Raw genomic sequence first — 21767 nt, forward strand, 5'->3', positions numbered from 1 at the left:
GGCGACCAAAACTGCACACAATACTCAAGGTGTGGTCTCACCAAGGCCCTGTACAACTGCAGCAAGACATCCTTGCTTCTGTACTCGAATCCTCTCGCTATGAATGCCAACATACCATTTGCCTTCTTCACCGCCTGCTGCACCTGCATGCTTACCTTCAGCGACTGGTGCACAAGGACACCCAGGTCTCATTGCACTTCCCCTTCTCTCAATCGATTGCCGTTCAGATAATAATCTGCCTTCCTGTTTTTGCCACCGAAGTGGATAACCTCGCATTTATCCACATTATACTGCATTTGTCATACGTTTGCCCAATCACCCAACCTGTCCAAATCATACTGGAGTTTCTCAGCATCCTCCTCACAGCACACACGCCCACCCAGCTTTGTGTCGTCTGCAAACTTGGAGATATTACATCTAGTTACTTCGTCTGGATCATTAATATATATTGTGAATAGCTGGGGTCCTAGGACCGAACTCTGCGGTACCCCACTAGTCACTGCCTGCCACTCGGAAAAAGAGCCGTTTATTCCAACTCTTTGCTTCCTGTCTGCCAACCAGTTCTCTATCCAAGTCAGTACCTTGCCCCCAATCCCATGTGCCTTAACTTTACACGCTAATCTCTTATGCGGGACCTTATCGAAAGCCTTCTGAAAGTCCAAATACAGCACATCCACTGGTTCTCCCTTATCTATTCTACCAGTTACATCCTCAAAAAATTCCAGTAGATTAGTCAAGCACGATTTATCTTTTGTAAATCCATGTTGACTTTGTCCGATCCTGTCACTGTTTTCCAAGTGCTCTGCTATTACATCTTTTATAATGGACTCTGGCATTTTCCTCACTACCGATGTCAGGTTTACCGGTCTATAATTCCCCGTTTTCTCTCTACCACCTTTTTTGAATAGTGGGGTAACATTAGCTACCCTCCAATCCATGGGTACTGTTCCAGAGTCTATCGAATTTTGGAAGATGACCAGCAATGCATCGACTATTTCTAGGGCCACTTCCTTAAGTACCCTAGGATGTAGATTATCAGGCCCTGGCGATTTATCGGCCCTCAATCCCATAAATTTCCCTAACACCATTTCCCTACAAATACTGATTTCTATCAGTTCCTCCCTTTCATTAGACCCTATATGTTCCCCGACATCTTTGGGAGGTTATTTGTGTCCTCCTTTGTGAAGACAGAACCAAAGTATGTATTTAATTGGTCTGCCATTTCTTTGTTCCCCATTATAAATTCCCCTGATTCTGACTGCAAGGGACCTACGCTTGACTTCACCAATCTTTTTCTCTTCACATATCTATAAAAGCTTTTAGTCAGTTTTTATGTTCCCTGCAAGCTTACTCTCATACTCTATTTTCCCCCTCTTAATTAATCCCTTTGTCCTCCTTTGTTGAATCCTAAACTGCTCCCAATCCTCAGGTTTACTGCTTTTTCTGGCCAATTTATATGTCGTCTCCTTGGATCTTATGCTATCCCTAATTTCCCTTGTTAGCCACAGATGAGTCACCTTTTTGTTTTATTTTTATGCCAAACAGGGATGAACAAATTCTGTAGTTCATCCATGCGATCTTTGAATGCTTACCATTGCCTATCCACCGTCAACCCTTTTGAGTAACATTTCCCAATCAGTCCTACCCAACTCGCGCCTCATACCATCGTAGTTTCCTTTATTGAAATTCAGGACCCTAGTCTCTGAGTCAACTACTTCACTCTCCATCTTAATGAAGAATTCTATCATATTATGATCCCTCCGCCCCAAGGGGCCTCGCACAAGATTGCTAATTAATCCTTTCTCATTACATAATACCCAGTCTAAGATGGCCTGATCTCTAGTTGGTTCCTCGACATATTGGTCCGGGAAACCATCCTGTATACACTCCAGGAATTCCTCCTCCACAGTATTGTTACTAATTTGGTTAGCTCGATCTATATGTAGATTAAAGTCACCCATGATAACTGCTGTGCCCTTATTGCATGCATCTCTAATTTCCCATTTAATGCCATCCCCGACCTCTGCATTACTGTTGGAGGTCTATATACCACTCCTACTAACGTTTTCTGCCCCTTGGTATTTCTCAGTTCTACCCATACAGATTCCACATCATCAGAGCTAATATCCTTCCTTACAATTGTGTTAATCCCCTCTTTAACCAGCAATGCTACCCCACCTCCTTTTCCTTTCTGCCTGTCTTTCCTGAATATTGAATACCCCTGGGTGTTGAGTTCCCAGCCTTGGTCACCCTGGAGCCATGTTTCCGTAATCCCAATATCATATCCGTTTACCTCTATTTGCGCAGCTAGTTCATCCACCTTATTACGAATGCTCCTCGAATATATATATTTTTTTCCACACTTTTTTTTTGTTTGTGTTTTCTTTTCTTCTCTCCCACATGGCAGCTGTCTTTCATTCTGCCAGCACAATTTACACTTCATCTAGAGTCATCTTTTGTTTCTTAACCTGTCCCATTACCATCTCCTTTTGCCTTGAATATCTCTTAATGTCTCTTAAACTCTCCTGCCTTCTATCCTATCACAGACCTTCCCTTTTGTTCTTTCATCCCCTCTCCCCTTTCCCAGCTCCTACACTTGCTTAAAAATCTGTTCCATTTCCTGCTTTTTTCCAGTTCTGACGAAAGGTCATCGACCTGAAATGTTAACTGTTTCTCTCTTCACAGATGCTGCCTGACCTGCTGAATATCTCCAGCATTTTCTGTTTTTATTTCAGATTTCCAGCATCTGCAGTATTTTCTTTTTGTATAAGTTTAGGTCCTAGTGGGAATGGGCCCATGGCACAAAATTAATTTGCCACTGATTGCCAATCTAATTTAGAAAGGGCACAAGTGAGAAATGGGAAAAAAATTCACACTGGTACCGTATTGAATGCTCTTGAGGTTGGGGTTGTGGCACCTTGTTGGGGTAGGGTACAGGTAGTTGCATCTACCTGTGGTATACCTGTCCTGGGAGTCTTTGATGCTGAAACTGTGGCTGAAATGGAAAAAAATGCTCCATTCCCCAACACTAACATCCCTTACCTGGATGAGCAGAGAGAAAAAACATGAAAACTAGTGTAATTTAGAAAAAAGATTAATCTAAAGAGCTGCTTGAAGAGGCAGAATGTAAACTTCTCCCTCATCCCTTTTTAAGATGAATTATTTTTGACACGTAGAGCTCAGAGCCACCATGGCATGTGCATAATAAAGGAAGATTGGAGTGCAGGACAATGCAGCAAATTTTCTTTGATGAGGTTTAAAGTGCTACAAAAAGCACAGTGTGCATCAGAGGTGTTAATAATAATTTGGAATTGTAATGATCACCATGAAAATATACTGGAGAATTTGCCATAGTTTTGCTTACAGGTGGCAGCAGAATCAAACAACATCGGAGGAGAACACTTGACTTGGCAGGGAGTGCCATGCTCAATCCTAAACTTACATTTTATGAATAGTGACACCACTAAGAGCGCAATGGCTTTGGTCAAAAACAAATGCAGCCTGCAAAAGTACATCAATGGTCTGGAGACAGAATGCTTTAGGTACTACAGTCTTTTAAATTTACTGTTCCTGTCTTTTTTCCCTTTCTAATTATTCAACTTCTTGCAACTTTAGAACTGCACTGGCAGGAATTTTTTTTTTTTAAGAAAGTGAAATGTTGACTTCTGACAATATACAGTAACAGCTGTAGTCACTTACGCCTCCTCTGGATCCATTTTTGTTTCTTTACTTGTCCCATTACCACCCCTTTTGCCCTGCGCCATCATCCTTTTTGTAATTTAATCACCCCTGCCCTCCACCCCATCACAGAATTTTCCCATTAATCTCCCCACTTTTTTCCCTAGCTCTGCACTTGCTTAAATTAAAACTGTTAAATCTCTGACTTCTTCCAGTTCTGATGAAATGTCATCGACCTGGAAGGCTAACTGTTTCTCTCTCCACAGATGCTGCCCTACCTGCTGAGTGTTTCCAGCATTTTCTGTTTTTATTTCAGGTTTCCAGCATCCGCAGTATTTTGCACTCGTCACTTACCTATGTCTATATGGTTTTGGCCTGAATTTATGTGAGGCCGACAGAAAATCGCACAGCTTGGATTTCTCATGCTGATGATGATAACAACTTATAGTACAATTAACATAGAAAAACTTCTCACTTCACAGGTGTAAGGAAAGCAGATGCTAAGCCAAAGAAACAAGGAGTAATCAATAGGTTGGTCAAAGAGATGGGCTTTAAGGAGGGTCTTAAAGACAACCAGGATGGCGGTGGAGAGGGGTTTAAGGAGAGAATTTCAGGTAGTGGAACCTAGATGCTTGAAGCACAGCAATCAATGGTGAGGTGCACAAGAAGCCGTAGTCAGAGGAACAGAGAGTATTGGGGGCGTATTGTTGTAGGAAGTTAAAGCAATAGGAAGGGAAAGGCCATAGAGGGATTAGAATTTTAAATTGGAGGTATTGGGGAATGAAAAGCCAAAGTAGTGCAGCTTCTTCTTCTTAGGCAGTCCCTCAGAACCAAGGATGACTTGCTTCCACATTAAAAACTAGTTCTCAGGTGAGCGATGAGACCAATGCGGGACCTACAGTCTCTGTCACAGGTGGGGCAGACAGTGGGTGGGGTGCTTGGGTTGAGGTGCGCTCCTTGTGCTTGGCTTCCGCTTGCTCCCGGCGAAGAGGCTCGAGGTGTTCGGCGCCTTCCCGGATGCTTCTCCTCCACTTTGTGCAGTCTTGGGCCAGGAGGGATGTTGCACTTTTTCCAAGGAGGCTTTGAGGGTGTCCTTGAAGCGTTTCCTCTGCCCACCTGGGGCTCTCTTGCAGTATCGGAGCTGAGTAGAGCGCTTGTTTTGGGAATCTCGTATCGGGCATGCGGACAATGTGACCCGTCCATCTGAGCTGATCGAGCGTGGTCAAAGTTTTGATGCTGGGGATGTTGGCCTGAGCAAGAACACGGATGTTGGTGTGCCTATCCTGCCAATGGATTTGCAGGATCTTGCGGAGGCAGCGTTGGTGGTACCTCTCCAGTGCTTTGAGGTGCCTGCTGTACATGGTCCATGTCTCTGAGGCATACAGCAGGGCAGGTATCACTACTGCTCTGTAGACCATGAGCTTGGTGCCGGGTTTGAGGTCCTGGTCTTCAAACACTCTCTTCCTCAGGCGACCGAAGGCTGCACTGGCACACTGAAGACGGTGTTGGACTTCGTCATCGACGTCTGCCCTTGTTGACAGTAGGCTCCCAAAGTATGGAAAGTGGTCCACGTTGTCCAAGGCCTTGTCGTGGATTTTGATAATCGGGGGGCAGCACTGTGTGGCGGGGGCAGGTTGGTGGAGGACCTTTGTCTTACGGATGTTTAGTGTAAGGCCCATGTTCTCGTACGCTTCGGTGAAGGTGTTGACGATGGTTTGGAGTTCGACCTCCGAGTGTGCGGAAACACAAGCGTCATCTGCATACTGTAATTCGATGACAAAGGATGGGACAACCTTGGATCTGGACTGGAGGTGACGGAGGTTGAACAGTTTCCCGTTTGTTCTGTAAATTAGCTCCACTCCAGCAGGGAGCTTACTGAGGGTGAGATGGAGCATTGCAGCAAGGAAGATCGAGAAGAGCATTGGTGCGATGACACAGCCTTGCTTGACCCCGGTCCGTACGTGAATTGGGTCTGTGGTGGAACCGTTGGTTAGGATCACGGCTTGCATGTTGTCATGAAGCAGGCGGAGGATGGTGACAAACTTTTGATCAAGATGGGTGTGATGGATGAGTGTAACTTGTTGTGGAATAGAACAAGGATAGCAGAGGTTTGAATGAACTGAAGATTATGGAGGGTGGCGAATAGGAGGTTGACTAGGAAAGCAATGGAGTAATCAAGTCGGTTGGTGACAAAGACATAAATGAGGGCTTCAACAACAGATCGCTGAGGTAGGGATGGAGACAAGTAATGTTAGAGGTGGCAGCAAGTGAAGAGGAGGATCTGGAATCGTGGTCAAACAGGCTGCTATGGTTACAGACATCCTGGTTCAGCCTAAGACAGTGGCCAGAGAGGGAATGGAGTCAGGAATAAGCATACAGTTTGTTGCAGGGTACCAAGACAATAGCTTTGGTCTTCCAAGTGTTTAGCTGAAGGACGTTAGAGTGATATCCGACATGTAGCCTGGCAATACAGAAGCAGTGGAAGGGTCGAGAGAGGCAGAACTTGTGTCATCAGCATACGGAAGCTGACCCCATGGTTTTGGCTACCATCACCAAAAGGACAGCATGGAGATGAGGGAGAGGCCACGGATGAATTATTGGGGTACTCTACAAGTTGCGATGATGTTCTTGGTGGACATGCCCTGTATACAATTGCACAACAGAGGAGAGATGTTGGAGCAGGATGGTGAGATTGACGGTGTCAAAAGCTGCAATGAGGACAAGGAGAGATAAAGCATCATGGTCACAGTGAACACATTACTTTTAGTTAGGGCCATTTTGGTGCAGCAGGAGGGTCAGAAATCTGGTGGAAGGGAGTTGTGAGGGAGATGGGCAAGTGATACATTCAGGGACCTTGGAGGTGAAGAGGAGGGTGGAGACGGGGTGGTAGTTTGTGAAGACAGATGGACTGAGAGTGGGTTTTGGCAGGTAGGGGCGACGACAGGGGTTTTGAAAGGTTGGGGAACAGTCCCTGAGCAGAGGCTAGATGGAGCTGCACCATCAGGTTTGGCGCCACACCATTTCACCTCTTGAAGCGGACCAGCCCACTGTTAACCTAGGACAGAGTTTGCACAGACTTCCAAGTTAAAATGCACGGGACTTACTTCCTTCACTTCTCCTGGATTTGTCCCAGTTTCCTCTTCCTCTGCACGGTTTCCCCCTCCATCCACCACCCGTAGCCGCTCTGGCACCCCGCCATGCCCTCCCGCCTCTCCAATCGGAGCACATTGCAGATACTGCCCTTGTTGCCCTTAGCCTTCCTGTGCAGCATTGGGGGGGGGGGGGGGCGCCGGTCACACTGGGCTGAGCTCTGCTGCCAGCTCCACTACAACCTATGGGGCGGGGAGCGTTTCTATGGTTACTGGTTCCCCCACACCCACACCCGGCGGTCAAATCAATTTGCAATCGTGCGAGTTTTGTTTTTCTTTTCCCTCTCTTGCCAGATCGCCTATTTCCAGCCGCTTGCGTTTAAACTCGTCGTCAGTTACACGGACAAGCGGACTGACCGCGGTTCAACGCTCCGACTGTTTGAATCGACCAGAGCAGCTCCTCGCGCCCTGGGCTTCAGTTGTGCGCGTGTGCGTTGCACGATCACTTCCGCTTCCCGTCGCGCATGCGCGCGGAGGAGAGCCGACCAACCGTTGCCCGGGGGAGGCCGAGCCCCGGTACAACCGGCGTCTTCCACACCGCCGTCTTCATTTTATTTCGCTGCTGAGAGTTCGCCGCCTGTATTTCTTTCGGTCCCAGAGCCGTGCTCATTTGTTGGTGGAATGGATTGAATGCGCCTGGCCGCGGCTACGGGAGAAGTTGAAGGGCACGTGGAAGAAAGAGGCAGTGCGGCGGCAATGGCAGCAATAATGTCTGCAGCTGGCGAGGCGCTGGGTCCCGGCAGCGGGGCCCAGACTGTCAGCGAGGGCGACCATGTGGTCCTGAAGAGAGAAGATGTGTTTAAAGCCGTGCAGGTGCACAGGAGAAGGTACAGGAGCCTTGCTGTCCCGGAAGTGTAAAGGTGGGGGGTGGGGGCAGGGGGTGCATTACCACCACTACTACCACCTCCTATGGATGTAGAGCAACAACTATAATTTTATATTTTAGGTGGTTAAGCCAGATAATTGCGCCAGGAGTATCGGAGAGTATCGCTCTGATGCCTCCTTCGTATTTGTGAATCGGGCATTGAGTCGTTGTATGTTCCATGGTCTGTTTTGGGTGATCACAGTCGCACACTGGGGATTTTTTATATCTCCATTTGTGCGTCAAGTATCCGCATCTGCCACGGTTTGTGTGTCATACAGTCAGAGTTTTACAGCACAGAAAGAGACCCTTCGGCCCATCGCGTCCGCGCCGGCCATCAAGTCCTGTCTAATCTAATCCCATTTTCCAGCATTTGGTCCGTAGCCTTGTATGCTGTGGCATTTCAAGTGCTCATCCAAATGCTTCTTGAATGTTGTGAGGGTTCCTGCCTCTACCACCCTTTCAGGCAGTGAGTTCCAGATTCCAACCACCCTCTGGGTGAAAAAGTTCTTCCTCTAAACCTCCTGCCCCTTACCTTGAATCTATGCCCCCTTGTTATTGACTCCTCTACTAAGGGGAAAAGTTCCCTTCTATCTACCCTACCTATGTCCCTCATAATTTTGTGCACCTCAATCAGGTCCCCCCTCAGCCTTCTCTGCTCCAAGGAAAACAACCCCAGCCTATCCAGTCTTTCTTCATAGCTGAAGCGCTCCAGCCCAGGTAACATCCTGGTAAATCTCCTCTGCACCCTCTCCAAAACAATCACATCCTTCCTATGTGGCGACCAGAACTGCACACAGTACTCCAGCTGTGGCCTTACCAGCGTTTTGTACAGCTCCATCATAACCTCCCTGCTCTTATATTCTGTGCCTCGGCTAATGAAGGCAAGTATCCCATATGCCTTTTTAACCACCTTATCCACCTGTTCTGCTGCCTTCAGGGATCTATGTACATGCACACTAAGGTCCCTCTGATCCTCTGTCTTTCCTAGGGTCTTACCATTCATTGTGTATTCCCTTGCCTTGTTAGTCTGTCCAAAATGCATCACCTCACACTTTTCAGGGTTAAATTCCATTTGCCACTGCTCTGCCCATCTGACCAATCCATCTATATCGTCCTGTAGCCTGAGGCTTCCCTCCTCGCTATTTACCACCCCACCAATTTTCGTGTCATCTGCGAACTTACTGATCATACCTTTTACATCCACATCCAAATCATTTATGTAGACCCTTGTCTCTGAGTCAACTACTTCATTCTCCATCTTAATGAAGAATTCGATCATATTATGATCGCTCCGACCCAAGGGGCCTCGTACAACAAGATTGCTAATTAATCCGTTCTCGTTACATAATACCCAGTCTAAGATTGCCAAACAGCAAGGGACCCAGCACCAATCCCTGCGCTACCCCACTGGACACAGGCTTTCAGTCACAAAAACAATCTTCCACCATCACCCTCTGCCTTCTGCCACTAAGCCAGTTTTGGATCCAATGTGCCAAGGCACCCTGGATCCCATGGGCTCTTACCTTCCTGACCAGTCTCCTATGTGGGACTTTATCAAAAGCCTTACTGAAATCCATGTAAACCACATCCACTGCACTACCCTCATCCACACACCTAGTCACCCCCTCGAAAAATTCAATCAAATTGGTCAGACATGATCTTCCCTTGACAAAGCCATGCTGGCTATCCCTAATTAATCCTTGCCTCTCCAAGTGGAGACTAATTCTGTCCCTCAGAATTTTTCCAATAATTTCCCTACCACTGATGTTAGGCTCACTGGCCTGTAATTCCCTGGTTTATCCCTGCTACCCTTCTTGAATAATGGTACTACGTTAGCTGTTCTCCAGTCCTGTGGCCAGAGAGGTTCTGAAAATTTGTATCAGAGCTCCTGCAATCTCCTCCTTTGCCTCACATAGTAGCCTGGGATACATCTCGTCCGGTCCTGGGGATTTATCCACTTTTAAGCCTGCTAAAACCACTACTACTTCCTCCCTCTCAATGCTAATATGCATGGAGACAGAGGAAAGGAAAACACGGATAAAAGCAAAAGATAGGAAGGAGAAAAACAAAAGTGGCAGTCAGAGAAATCAACAGTTTAAATCAAACGTGGCCACAGTAAATAATAATTCTAATAGGTCTAAGAGTGTTAAGAAAACAAGCCTGAAGGCTTTGTGTCTTAATGCGAGGAGCATTTGTAATAAGGTGGATGAATTGGCTGCGCAAATAGAGGTAAACGGATATGATTTGGTTGGGATTACGGAAACGTGGCTCAAGGATGGCCAAGACTGGGAACTCAACATCCAGGGGTATTCGATATTCAGGAAAGATAGGCAAAAAGGAAAGGGAGGTGGGGTAGCATTACTGGTTAAAGAAGTGATATACCTATCAATTCGTCCAATAAAAAGCGACGAGTTAGGAACGTAACTAAAGGTTTTTATTGACTAAATAACAGAGCCCACCCTCGTGGGTGATCGGGTCCAACAAGGAGGAATACCAGCCAGCCGACTACCTTTATACCTGGGCAGGTAGGTGGAGCCATGGGCGGAGTCGGAGGTGGTCAGCCCAGGTATAACAGCGCAACAAGAGGCGACCTCGTATAGTGATACAACAGTGAGAACAGTGATAACAATACAACAGTGATAACTATAGAGTAACGATAGTGAACGATAAAAGTGGTTTACCACATTCACCCCTTGTTTACATTTGAGTCCGGCGGGGTGAAGTGTACTACCAGTTCTGGTATGTCAGTCTGTCCGGAGGCCTCGTAAGCCTCTCCGATCGTCGCAGCGGCGGTGCTGCGTTATCTGGTGTTAATGCTGGTGTCTGCGTGGTCGGCGAAGGCTCGTGGGGTTCCGGCATGCCGTCTACCTGGGCTGGAATTGGGGGGTTGGTGGGGGGGGTAAAGGTGGTGTCTCCGGAGTGCCCGAGGGTGCGAGGTCTCGTAAGGAGACAGTGTCCTCCCGCCCGTCTGGGTAAGCCACGTAGGCGTACTGGGGGTTGGCGTGCAGGAGGTTCACCCTCTCGACCAGGGGGTCCGTTTTATGGGCCCTCACGTGCTTTCGCAGCAAGACGGGCCCCGGAGAGGTCAGCCAGGTTGGTAGAGTGGTTCCCGTAGTCGACTTCCTGGGGAAAACAAACATTCGTTCATGGGGGGTGGCGTTAACGGCAGTGCAAAGTAGTGACCGGATGGAGTGCAGCGCTGTCGGGAGGACTTCCTGCCAGCGGGAGGTTGGGAGGCCCTTAGACTTTAAGGCTAAGAGGACGGCCTTCCATACCGTCGCGTTCTCTCTTTCCACCTGGCCGTTCCCTCGGGGGTTGTAGCTGGTGGTCCTACTTGCTGCAATACCTCTCGCTAGTAGGAACTGACGGAGTTCCTCGCTCATGAAGGAGGAGCCCCGGTCACTATGTATATAGTTCGGGAACCCGAACAAGGCGAAGAGGTCGTTCAGGCACTTGATGACCGTGGTACTGGTCATGTCTGGGCAGGGGAAGGCAAAAGGGAAACGGGAGTACTCATCAACGATGTTGAGGAAGTACACATTGCGGTCAGATGACGGTAGAGGCCCCTTAAAGTCGATGCTCAGGCACTCGAAGGGGCGGGTGGCCTTGATCAGGCTTGCTCTGTCCGGCCTATAGAAGTGCGGTTTGCACTCGGCGCAGGTCTGGCAGTTCCTGGTCATGGTCCTGACCTCCTCGATGGAGGTGGTCAGGTTGCGGGCCTTAATGAAATGGTAAAGTCTGGTGACCCCGGGGTGGCAGAGGTCGTTGTGGAGGGTCTGAAGTCTATCAATATGCGCGCTGGCGCATGTAATTCGTGAAAGAGCATCAGGGGGTTCGTTCAGCTTACCTGGCCGGTACAAGATATCATAATCGTAGGTGGATAGCTCGATTCTCCACCTCAAGATCTTGTCATTCTTGATTTTGCCCCTCAGCTTGTTATTAAACATGAAAGCAACCGAACGTTGGTCGGTGAGGAGGGTAAATCGTTTGCCTGCCAGGTAATGCCTCCAGCGCCGTACCGCCTCCACAATTGCCTGGGCTTCCTTCTCGACTGACGAGTGTCGGATCTCGGGGCCCTGTAGGGTCCTTGAGAAGAAGGCCACCGGCCTCCCCTCCTGGTTAAGGGTAGCGGCTAGGGCGAAGTCGGATGCATCGCTCTCCACTTGGAAGGGGATGGACTATGGACTCATCCACTGCGTGCATTGTGGCCTTGGCTATGTCTCCCTTGATGAGGGAGAAGGCCGCGCACGCTTCCTCCGTGAGGGGGAAGGATGTGGACTTCATGAGGGGTCTGGCTTTGTCCGCATAATTGGGCACCCATTGGGCATAGTAGGCGAAGAGCCCCAGGGTTCTCTTAAGTGCCTTAGGGCAGTGGGGGAGGGGTAGCTCCATGAGGGGGCGCATTCTTTCGGGGTCGGGGCCGATGAGTCCGTTCTCTACTACACAGCCAAGGATGGCAAGGCGCGAGGTGTTAAACACACATTTCTCCTTATTGTAGGTGAGGTTCAGCCGTTGGGCCGTACGGAGGAATTTCTCCAGATTCACGTCATGGACCTGCCGGTCGCGGCTGCAGATGGTGACGTTATCTAGATAGGGGAATGTGGCCTGCAGTCTGTTCTGGTCAACCATCCGGTCCATCTCCCTTTGGAAGACCGAGACCCCGTTGGTGACACCGAAGGGGACCCTAAGGAAGTGGTATAGGCGCCCATTCGCCTCGAAGGCGGTGTACTGGCGGTCCTCGGGGTGGATAGGGAGTTGGTGGTAGGCCGACTTAAGGTCGATGGTCGAGAATACGCGGTATTGTGCAATCTGATTGACCATGTCGGATATGCGGGGAAGGGGGTATGCGTCCAGCTGGGTGTATCTGTTTATGGTCTGGCTGTAGTCGATGACCAGGCGATTTTTATCGCCGGTCTTAACGACCACGACCTGGGCACGCCAGGGGCTGTTGCTCCCCTCGATAATGCCCTCTTTCAGGAGGCGCCGCACCTCAGAGCTAATGAAGGCTCTGTCCCCAGCGCTGTACCGCCTGCTCTTGGTAGCGACGGGTTTGCAGTCGGGGGTGAGGTTAGCGAACAGGGAAGGTGGCGGCACCTTGAGGGTGGATAGGCTGCAGGTGTTACGCGGTGGGCGGTTTAACATTCGCTGGTTGTTGACTGTGAGTGGGGGTAGGGGTCCACCGTATGCTAGGGTTACACTTTGAAGGTGGGATTGGAAGTCCAGCCCTAGTAGGACGGCAGCGCAAAGCTGGGGGAGGACGAGGAGTTTAAAATTTTTATACTCCGTACCCTTAACCGACAAGGTCACAACACAGTAGCCGCTAATGTCCGTGGCGTGGGACCTCGATGCCATCGAGATTCGGTTGCGCGTTGGCAGGACAGGGAGGGAGTAGTGGCTCACCGTGTCCGGGTGGATGAAGCTCTCCGTGCTTCCGCTGTCGAACAGGCAGGTCGTGGCGTGGCCGTTTACTTTGATGTCCATCATCGACTTGGACAGGTGGTGTGGGCGGGCTTGATCCAGAGTGACGGAGGCTAGTGTGTAGGTAAGCGAGTCGTTGTCGTCTGCGGTCGTCGGGTCCGGGGGCCCGGTGGGTAAAATGGCGTCTCCCACGAGGTAGGACAAGATGGCGGAGAAGATGGCTGCCCCCATAACTCACATGAGGCACTATTGGGGTCGGTTGCCTTGATCAAAGATGGCCGTCCCATGACTCACGTGTGGGGATGCTGGCCTCAGTTGCCTTGAAAGAAGATGGCCGCCCCCACAGTTCGCATGAGGCACTGCTGGCCTCTGAAGATCCGCTCCTGCAGGCCTTAGAGAAGTGGCCTTTCTTCCTGCAGGTTGAGCAGGTAGAGTTCCTGGCTGGGCAGCGCGACCTCGGGTGCTTCTCCTGGCCGCAAAAGAAGCAGCCGGCGGCCCGATCGCGGGTGCCCGATGTCGGAGCCGGTACTGGGGGTGGCGGTCCCGGTCGGGTCCGGGACGCCGACGCTGAGGTAGGTCCCGGGGGCGGCGCTGCGAAGGGTATTGCGGTAGGGGTCGGGCCCGAGTCCCAGGGTCGCGAGCAGTACCTGGAAAACGCCTCCTGGTCCTGATGGGCCACCTCTAGGGAGAGAGCGAGGGCTTCAGCTTTGTCCAGGTCGAGGTCTTTAGCTTCAAGCAGTCTTTGCCGTGAGTAGTCGGACCGTAGGCCTTTCACAAAGGCATCGCGGATATTATCTTCCATATTTTCAACAGCCGTCACTGCTTTAAAGTCACAGTTCCTGCCGAGTGCTCTTAGCGCCCGTAAAAATTCAGCTACAGACTCTCCTGGCTGTTGCGGGCGGGATCTCAGGAGGTGCCTGGTGTACATGTAATTTACCGGGCTCCGGTACTGCTGTTTCAGTAGGTTGATAGCGGCCTCGTATGTAGTCGTGTCCTGGATGAGTGCGTATACTCTCGGGCTCGCTTGGGCGTTCAGAACTCTTAGTTTGGATCTCTGAGGGACGCCGGATTCTTCCAGGTAGGATTCGAAGCAGTCCAGCCAGTGTTTGAAGTCGAGGGCTGAGTTTGCTGCCTGTGGGTTTAGATCCAGGTACGGTGGTTTGAGGGCTTGCAGCCAAGCCGGCTGGTGTAGCCCGGTGTCTGAAAGCTGCTGTGGCTGTGCTTCTGGGAGGGCTTCTGGCTGGCCAGTAGTAGACATCTTTAAAATGTAGTCAATAAAATTGATATACCTATCAATTCGTCCAATAAAAAGCGACGAGTTAGGAACGTAACTAAAGGTTTTTATTGACTAAATAACAGAGCCCACCCTCGTGGGTGATCGGGTCCAACAAGGAGGAATACCAGCCAGCCGACTACCTTTATACCTGGGCAGGTAGGTGGAGCCATGGGCGGAGTCGGAGGTGGTCAGCCCAGGTATAACAGCGCGACAAGAGGCGACCTCGTATAGTGATATCACTGTTGTATTGTTATCACTGTTCTAACTATAGAGTAACGATAGTGAACGATAAAAGTGGTTTACCACAAGAAGGGATTAATACAATTGTAATGAAGGATATTAGCTCTGATGACGTGGAATCTGTATGGGTAGAATTGAGAAATACTAAGGGGAAAAAAACATTAGTGGGAGTGGTATCTCGACCTCCAAACAGTAAGGCGGAGGTTGGGGGTGGCATTAAAAGGGAAATTAAAGAAGCGTGCAATAAGGGCACAGCAGTCGTCATGGGTGACTTTAATCTACATATAGATTGGGCCAACCAAATTAGTAACAATACTGTGGAGGAGGAATTCCTGGAGTGTTTACGGGATGGTTTCCTGGACCAATATGTCGAGGAACCAACCAGAGATCAGGCCATCTTAGACTGGGTATTATGTAACAAGAAAGGATTAATTAGCAATCTTGTTGTACGAGGCCCCTTGGGTCGGAGCGATCATAATATGATCGAATTCTTCGTTAAGATGGAGAATGAAGTAGTTGACTCAGAGACAAGGGTCCTCAATTTAAATAAAGGAAACTACGATGGTCTGAGGAGCGAGTTGGGTAGGATTGATTGGGGAATGGCACTCAAAGGGTTGACAGTGGATAGGCAATGGCAAACATTCAAAGACCGAATGGATGAGCTACAGAATTTGTTCATCCCTGTTTGGCATAAAAATAAAACAAAAAAGGTGACTCAACCGTGGCTAACAAGGGAAATTAGGGATAGCATAAGATCCAAGGAGAGGACATATAAATTGGCTAGAAAAAGCAATAATCCTGAGGATTGGGAGCAGTTTAGGAGTCAACAAAGGAGGACAAAGGGATTAATTAAGAAAGGGAAAATAGAATATGAGAGTAAGCTTGCAGGGAACATAAAAACTGACTGTAAAAGCTTTTATAGATATGTGAAGAGAAAAAGATTGGTGAAGTCAAGCGTAGGTCCCTTACAGTCAGAATCAGGGGAATTTATAATGGGAAACAAGGAAATGGCAGACCAACTAAATACATACTTTGGTTCTGTCTTCACAAAGGAGGACACAAATAACCTCCCAGAGATGTCGGGGAACATAGAGTCTGATGAAAGGGAGGAACTGAAAGAAATCAGTATTTGTAGGGAAATTGTGTTAGGAAAATTGATGGGACTGAAGGCTGATAAATCCCCAGGGCCTGATGGTCTACATCCCAGGGTACTTAAGGAAGTGGCCCTAGAGATAGTAGATGCATTGCTGGTCATCTTCCAGAACTCGATAGACTCTGGAACGGTATCCATGGATTGGAGAGTAGCTAATGTTACCCCACTATTCAAAAAAGGTGGTAGAGAAAAAGGCGGGGAATTATAGACCGGTAAGCCTGACATCGGTAGTGGGGAAAATGCTGGAGTCTATTATAAAAGATGTAATAGCAGAGCACTTGGAAAGCAGTGACAGGATCGGACAAAGTCAACATGGATTTACAAAAGGTAAATCATGCTTGACTAATCTACTGGAATTTTTTGAGGATGTAACTGGTAAAATAGATAAGGGAGAACCAGTGGATGTGGTGTATTTGGACTTTCAGAAGGCTTTCGATAAGGTCCCACATAAGAGATTAGCGTGCAAAATTAAGGCACATGGGATTGGGGGCAAGGTATTGACTTGGATAGAGAACTGGTTGGCGGACAGAAAGCAAAGAGTTGGAATAAACGGGTCGTTTTCCGAGTGGCAGGCAGTGACTAGTGGGGTACCGCAAGGATCGGTCCTAGGACCCCAGCTGTTCACAATATATATTAATGATCTGGACGAGGGAATTGGATGTAATATCTCCAAATTTGCAGATGACACAAAGCTGGGTGGGAGGGTAAGCTGTGAGGAGGATGTCGTGAAACTCCAGTACGATTTGGACAGGTTGGGTGATTGGGCAGAAACATGGCAAATGCACTATAATGTGGATAAATGTGAGGTTATCCACTTTGGTGGCAAAAACAGGAAGGCAGATTATTACTTGAATGGCAATAGATTGGGAGAAGGGGAAGTGCCAAGAGACCTGGGTGTTCTTGTGCACCAGTTGCTGAAGGTAAGCATGCAGGTGCAGCAGGCGGTTAAGAAGGCAAATGGTATGCTGGCCTTCGTAGCAAGAGGGTTCGAGTACAGGAACAAGGATGTCTTGCTACAGTTGTACAGGGCCTTGGTGAGACCGCACCTTGAGTATTGTGTGCAGTTTTGGTCACCTTACCTGAGTTCTTGCCATGGAGGGAGTGCAGCGAAGATTCACCAGGCTGATACCTGGGATGGCAGGCATGATGTATGAGGAGAGATTGTGTCGATTGGGCTTATACTCACTGGAGTTTAGAAGATTGAGAGGGGATCTCATCGAAACCTATAAAATTCTGTCAGGTCTGGACAGACTAGATGCAGGAAGGATGTTTCGGATGGCCGGGGAGTCCAGAACCAGGGGTCATAGTCTAAGGATAAGGGGTAAGCCATTTTGGACTGAAATGAGGAGGAACTTCTTCACCCAGAGAGTGGTGAACCTGTGGAATTCTCTGCCACAGAGGGTGGTGGAGGCCAGTTCATTAAATATATTCAAGAAGGAGTTGGATATATTTCTTAAGGCTAAAGGGATCAAGGGATATGGGGAGAAAGCAGGGACAGGGTACTGAATTTGGATGATCAGCCATGATCTCATTGAATGGCGGAGCAGGCTCGAAGGGCCGAATGGCCTACTCCTGCTCCTATCTTCTATGTTTCTATGTAAATGCGGTTTAGAGTTGCCCATTGTGGTAAACCACGTTCACTATCGTATCACTGTTAGTAGTTAGCACTGTTCACCACTGTTCGTTATAACTGTATCACTGACCACTATTGTATCACGGTACGAGGTCGCCTCTTGCCACACTGCTATACCTGGGATGAGCACCGCCGACTCCGCCTTGGCTCCACCCACCAGGCCAGGTATAAAGGTGAGCGACTGACTGGTATTCCTCCTGCTTGGATCGGATCACCCACGAGAGTGGGCTCTGTTATTTAGTCAATAAAAACCTTTAGTCACCTTCGTAACTCTTCGCCTTTTATTGGAGGAATTGATAGGTATATCAATTTTATTGACTAAATTTAATGATGTCCGACAACGAGTCACAACCGGCGGAGGAGCCACCAGCGCAGCTCCCAGGAGCACAGCCACACCAGCCAGCTTGGCTGCGAGCCCTCAGACCGCCGTACCTGGACCTGAACCCACGAGCAGCAAACTCAGCCGCAGACTTTAAACACTGGCTGGTCTGCTTCGAATCATACCTGAGAGAATCCAGCGTCCCTCAGGCATCCAAACTAAGTGTCCTGCAGGCGCAACTGAGCCCGAGAGTATACACTCTCATCGAGGACATGACTACCTACGAGACCGCCATCAACCTGCTGAAACAGAAGTACCGGACCCCGGTAAACTACATGTACGCTAGGCACCTCCTAAGATCACGGCCGCAACAGCCAGGAGAATCAGTAGCCGAATTCTCACAGGCGCTATATGCACTCGCCAGGAACTGTGACTTTAAATCGGTGTCGGCAGCCGAAAATACTGAAGATAATATCCGCGACGCATTCCTGAAAGGCCTACGGTCCGAGTACTCACGGCAAAGACTGCTGGAAGCTAAAGACCTCAGCATGGAAAAAGCTGAAGCCCTCGCTATCTCCCTGGAAGTGGCCCACCAAGATCAGGAAGCATTCACCAGGTACTGCTCGCGACCCTGGGACTCGGGCCCGACCCCTACCACAGCACCCTTCCCAGCGCCGCCCCCGGGACCTACCTCTGCGTCGGCGTCCCGGACCCGACCGGCCCCGCCACCCCCGGCACCGGCCCCGACATCGGGCATCCGCGATCGGGCCGCCGGCTGTTTTTTTTGTGGCCAGGAGAAGCACCCGAGGTCGCGCTGCCCAGCCAAGAACTCCACATGCAGAACCTGCCTGAAGAAAGGCCACTTCTCCAAGGCCTGCAGGAGCGGATCCTCAGAGGCCAGCAGTGCCGCATGCGAACTATGGGGGCGGCCATCTTCGTTTAGGGCAACTGAGGCCAGCATCCCCACACATGAGTCATGGGGGCGGCCATCTTTGATTAAGGCAACCGACCCCAATAGTGCCTCATGTGAGCTACGGGGGCAGCCATCTTCTCCGTCATTTTGCCCTACCTCGTGGGAGACGCCATTTTACTCACCACGCCCGACCGCCTCGCCCGCAGATGACAACGACTCGCTCAGCTACACACTAGCTTCCGTCACCCTGGACCAAGCCCGCCCGCACCATCTGTCCAAGTCAATGATGGACATCAAAGTGAACGGCCACGCCACGACCTGCCTGTTCGACAGCGGAAGCACGGAGAGCTTCATCCACCCAGACACGGTGAGCCACTACTCCCTCTCTGTCCTACCAACGCGCAGCCGAATCTCGATGGCATCGAGGTCCCACGCCACGGACATCAGCGGCTACTGTGTCGTGACCCTGTCGGTTAAGGGCATGGAGTATAAAAACTTTAAACTCCTCGTCCTCCCCCATCTCTGCGCTGCCGTCCTACTAGGGCTGGACTTCCAATCCCACCTCCAAAGCGTAACCCTAGCATACGGTGGACCCCTCCCCCCACTCACAGTCAACAACCAGCAAACGTTAAACCGCCCACCGCGTAACACCTGCAGCCTCTCCACCCTCAAGGTCCCGCCACCCTCTCTGTTTGCTAACCTTACCCCTGACTGCAAACCCGTCGCTACCAAGAGCAGGCGGTATAGCGCCGGGGACAGAGCCTTCATTAGCTCTGAGGTGCGGCGCCTCCTGAAAGAGGGCATTATCGAGGGGAGCAGCAGCCCCTGGCGTGCCCAGGTCGTAGTCGTAAAGACCGGCGATAAAAACCGCCTGGTCATCGACTACAGCCAGACCATAAACAGATATACCCAGCTGGACGCATACCCCCTCCCCCGCATATCTGACATGGTCAATCAGATTGCACAGTATAAAGTATTCTCGACCATCGACCTGAAGTCGGCCTACCACCAACTCCCTATCCACCCTGAGGACCGCCAGTATACCGCCTTCGAGGCGAATGGGCGCCTATACCACTTCCTTAGGGTCCCCTTCGGTGTCACTAATGGGGTCTCGGTCTTCCAAAGGGAGATGGACCAGATGGTTGACCAGAACGAACTGCAGGCTACATTCCCCTACCTAGATAACGTCACTATCTGCGGCCGCGACCGGCAGGAACATGACGCGAATCTGGAGAAATTCCTCCGTACGGCCCAACGGCTGAACCTCACCTACAATAAGGAGAAATGCGTGTTTAACACCACCCGCCTTGCCATCCTCGGCTGCGTAGTGGAGAACGGAATCATCGGCCCCGACCCAGAAAGAATGCGCCCCCTCATGGAGCTACCCCTCCCCCACTGCCCTAAAGCACTTAGGAGAACCCTGGGGCTTTTCGCCTACTATGCCCAATGGGTACCCAATTACGCGGACAAAGCCAGACCCCTCCTGAAAGCCACTTCCTTCCCCCTCACGGAGGAGGCGTGCGCGGCCTTCTCCCTCATTAAGGGAGACATAGCCAAGGCCACGATGCACGCAGTGGACGAGTCCATCCCCTTCCAGGTGGAGAGCGACGCATCCGACTTCGCCTTAGCCGCCACCCTAAACCAGGAGGGGAGGCCAGTGGCCTTCTTCTCAAGGACCCTACAGGGCCCCGAGATCCGACATTCGTCGGTCGAGAAAGAGGCCCAGGCGATCGTGGAGGCAGTACGGCGCTGGAGGCACTACCTGGCAGGCAAACGATTTACCCTCCTCACCGACCAGCGTTCGGTGGCTTTCATGTTTAATAACAAGCTGAAGGGCAAAATCAAGAATGACAAGATTTTGAGATGGAGAATCGAGCTCTCCACCTACGATTATGAGATCTTGTACCGGCCAGGCAAGCTGAACGAATCCCCTGATGCCCTTTCACGAATGACATGCGCCAGCGCGCATATCGATAGGCTTCAGACCCTCCACGACCAGCTCTGCCACCCCGGAGTCACCAGACTCTACCATTTCATTAAGGCCCGCAACCTGACCTACTCCATCGAGGAGGTCAGGACCATGACCAGGAACTGCCAGACCTGTGCGGAGTGCAAACCGCACTTCTATAGGCCGGACCGAGCAAGCCTGATCAAGGCCACCCGCCCCTTCGAGCGCCTGAGCATCGACTTTAAGGGGCCCCTCCCGTCCTCTGACCGTAATGTGTACTTCCTCAACATCGTTGATGAGTACTCCCGTTTCCCCTTTGCCTTCCCCTGCCCCGACATGACCAGTAGCACGGTCATTAAGTGCCTGAATGCCCTCTTCGCCTTGTTCGGGTTCCCGAACTATATACACAGCGACCGGGGCTCCTCCTTCATGAGCGAGGAACTCCGGCAATTCCTCCTAGAGAGAGGTATTGCAGCAAGCAGGACCACCAGCTACAACCCCAGAGGTAACGGTCAGGTGGAAAGAGAGAACGCGACGGTATGGAAGGCCGTCCTCTTAGCCTTAAAGTCTAAGGGCCTCCCAACCTCCCGCTGGCAAGAAGTCCTCCCGACAGCGCTGCACTCCATCCGGTCATTACTTTGCACGGCCACTAACACCACCCCCCATGAACGAATGTTCGTTTTCCCCAGGAAGTCGACTACGGGAACCACTCTACCAACCTGGCTGACCGCCCCGGGGCCGGTCTGGCTGCGGAAACACGTGAGGGCCCATAAAACGGACCCCCTGGTCGAGAGGGTGAACCTCCTGCACGCCAACCCCCAGTACGCCTACGTGGCGTACCCAGACGGGCGGGAGGACACTGTCTCCCTACGAGACCTCGCACCCTCAGCCGATCCGGAAACACCGCCACCACCCCCCCCAACCCCAGCCCAGGTAGACGGCATGCCGGAACCCCACGAGCCCTCGCCGACCACGCAAACACCAGCATCAACACCGGATAAGGCACCAGCACCGGATAAGGCAACACCACCGCTGCGGCGATCGGAGAGGCTTACGAAGCCTCCGGACAGACTGACCTACCAGAATTGGTAGTACACTTCACCCCGCCGGACTTAATTCTAAACAAGGGGTGAATGTGGTAAACCACGTTCACTATCGTATCACTGTTAGTAGTT

The 21767-nt window shown here is 50.6% G+C and overlaps 2 protein-coding genes across 4 annotated transcripts in view; one reads left to right on the top strand and one right to left on the bottom strand.

The window, feature by feature from the left end:
• Window positions 1-7187, bottom strand: part of mcm8 (minichromosome maintenance 8 homologous recombination repair factor) — a 43129-nt gene extending 35942 nt beyond the window's left edge. For both annotated transcript variants that reach the window (XM_085981720.1, XM_085981719.1), the window contains exon 1: window positions 6783-7187. In XM_085981720.1, coding sequence (XP_085837846.1) covers window positions 6783-6906 — 124 coding nt within the window. In that variant the 5' untranslated portion in view covers window positions 6907-7187. The remainder of the gene's footprint in view (window positions 1-6782) is intronic.
• An 80-nt stretch (window positions 7188-7267) lies between these two features.
• trmt6 (tRNA methyltransferase 6 non-catalytic subunit) overlaps window positions 7268-21767 on the top strand; it is a 50116-nt gene continuing 35616 nt past the window's right edge. The window contains exon 1 of one of the 2 annotated variants that reach the window (XM_085981721.1): window positions 7268-7654. In XM_085981721.1, coding sequence (XP_085837847.1) covers window positions 7458-7654 — 197 coding nt within the window. In that variant the 5' untranslated portion in view covers window positions 7268-7457. The remainder of the gene's footprint in view (window positions 7655-21767) is intronic. The other variant, XM_085981722.1, reaches the window with a different exon arrangement.

Source organism: Somniosus microcephalus, chromosome 3 (genome assembly GCF_052327205.1).
Source record: "Somniosus microcephalus isolate GS21.2 chromosome 3, FLI_Smic_1.0, whole genome shotgun sequence".
NCBI lineage: Eukaryota > Metazoa > Chordata > Chondrichthyes > Squaliformes > Somniosidae > Somniosus > Somniosus microcephalus.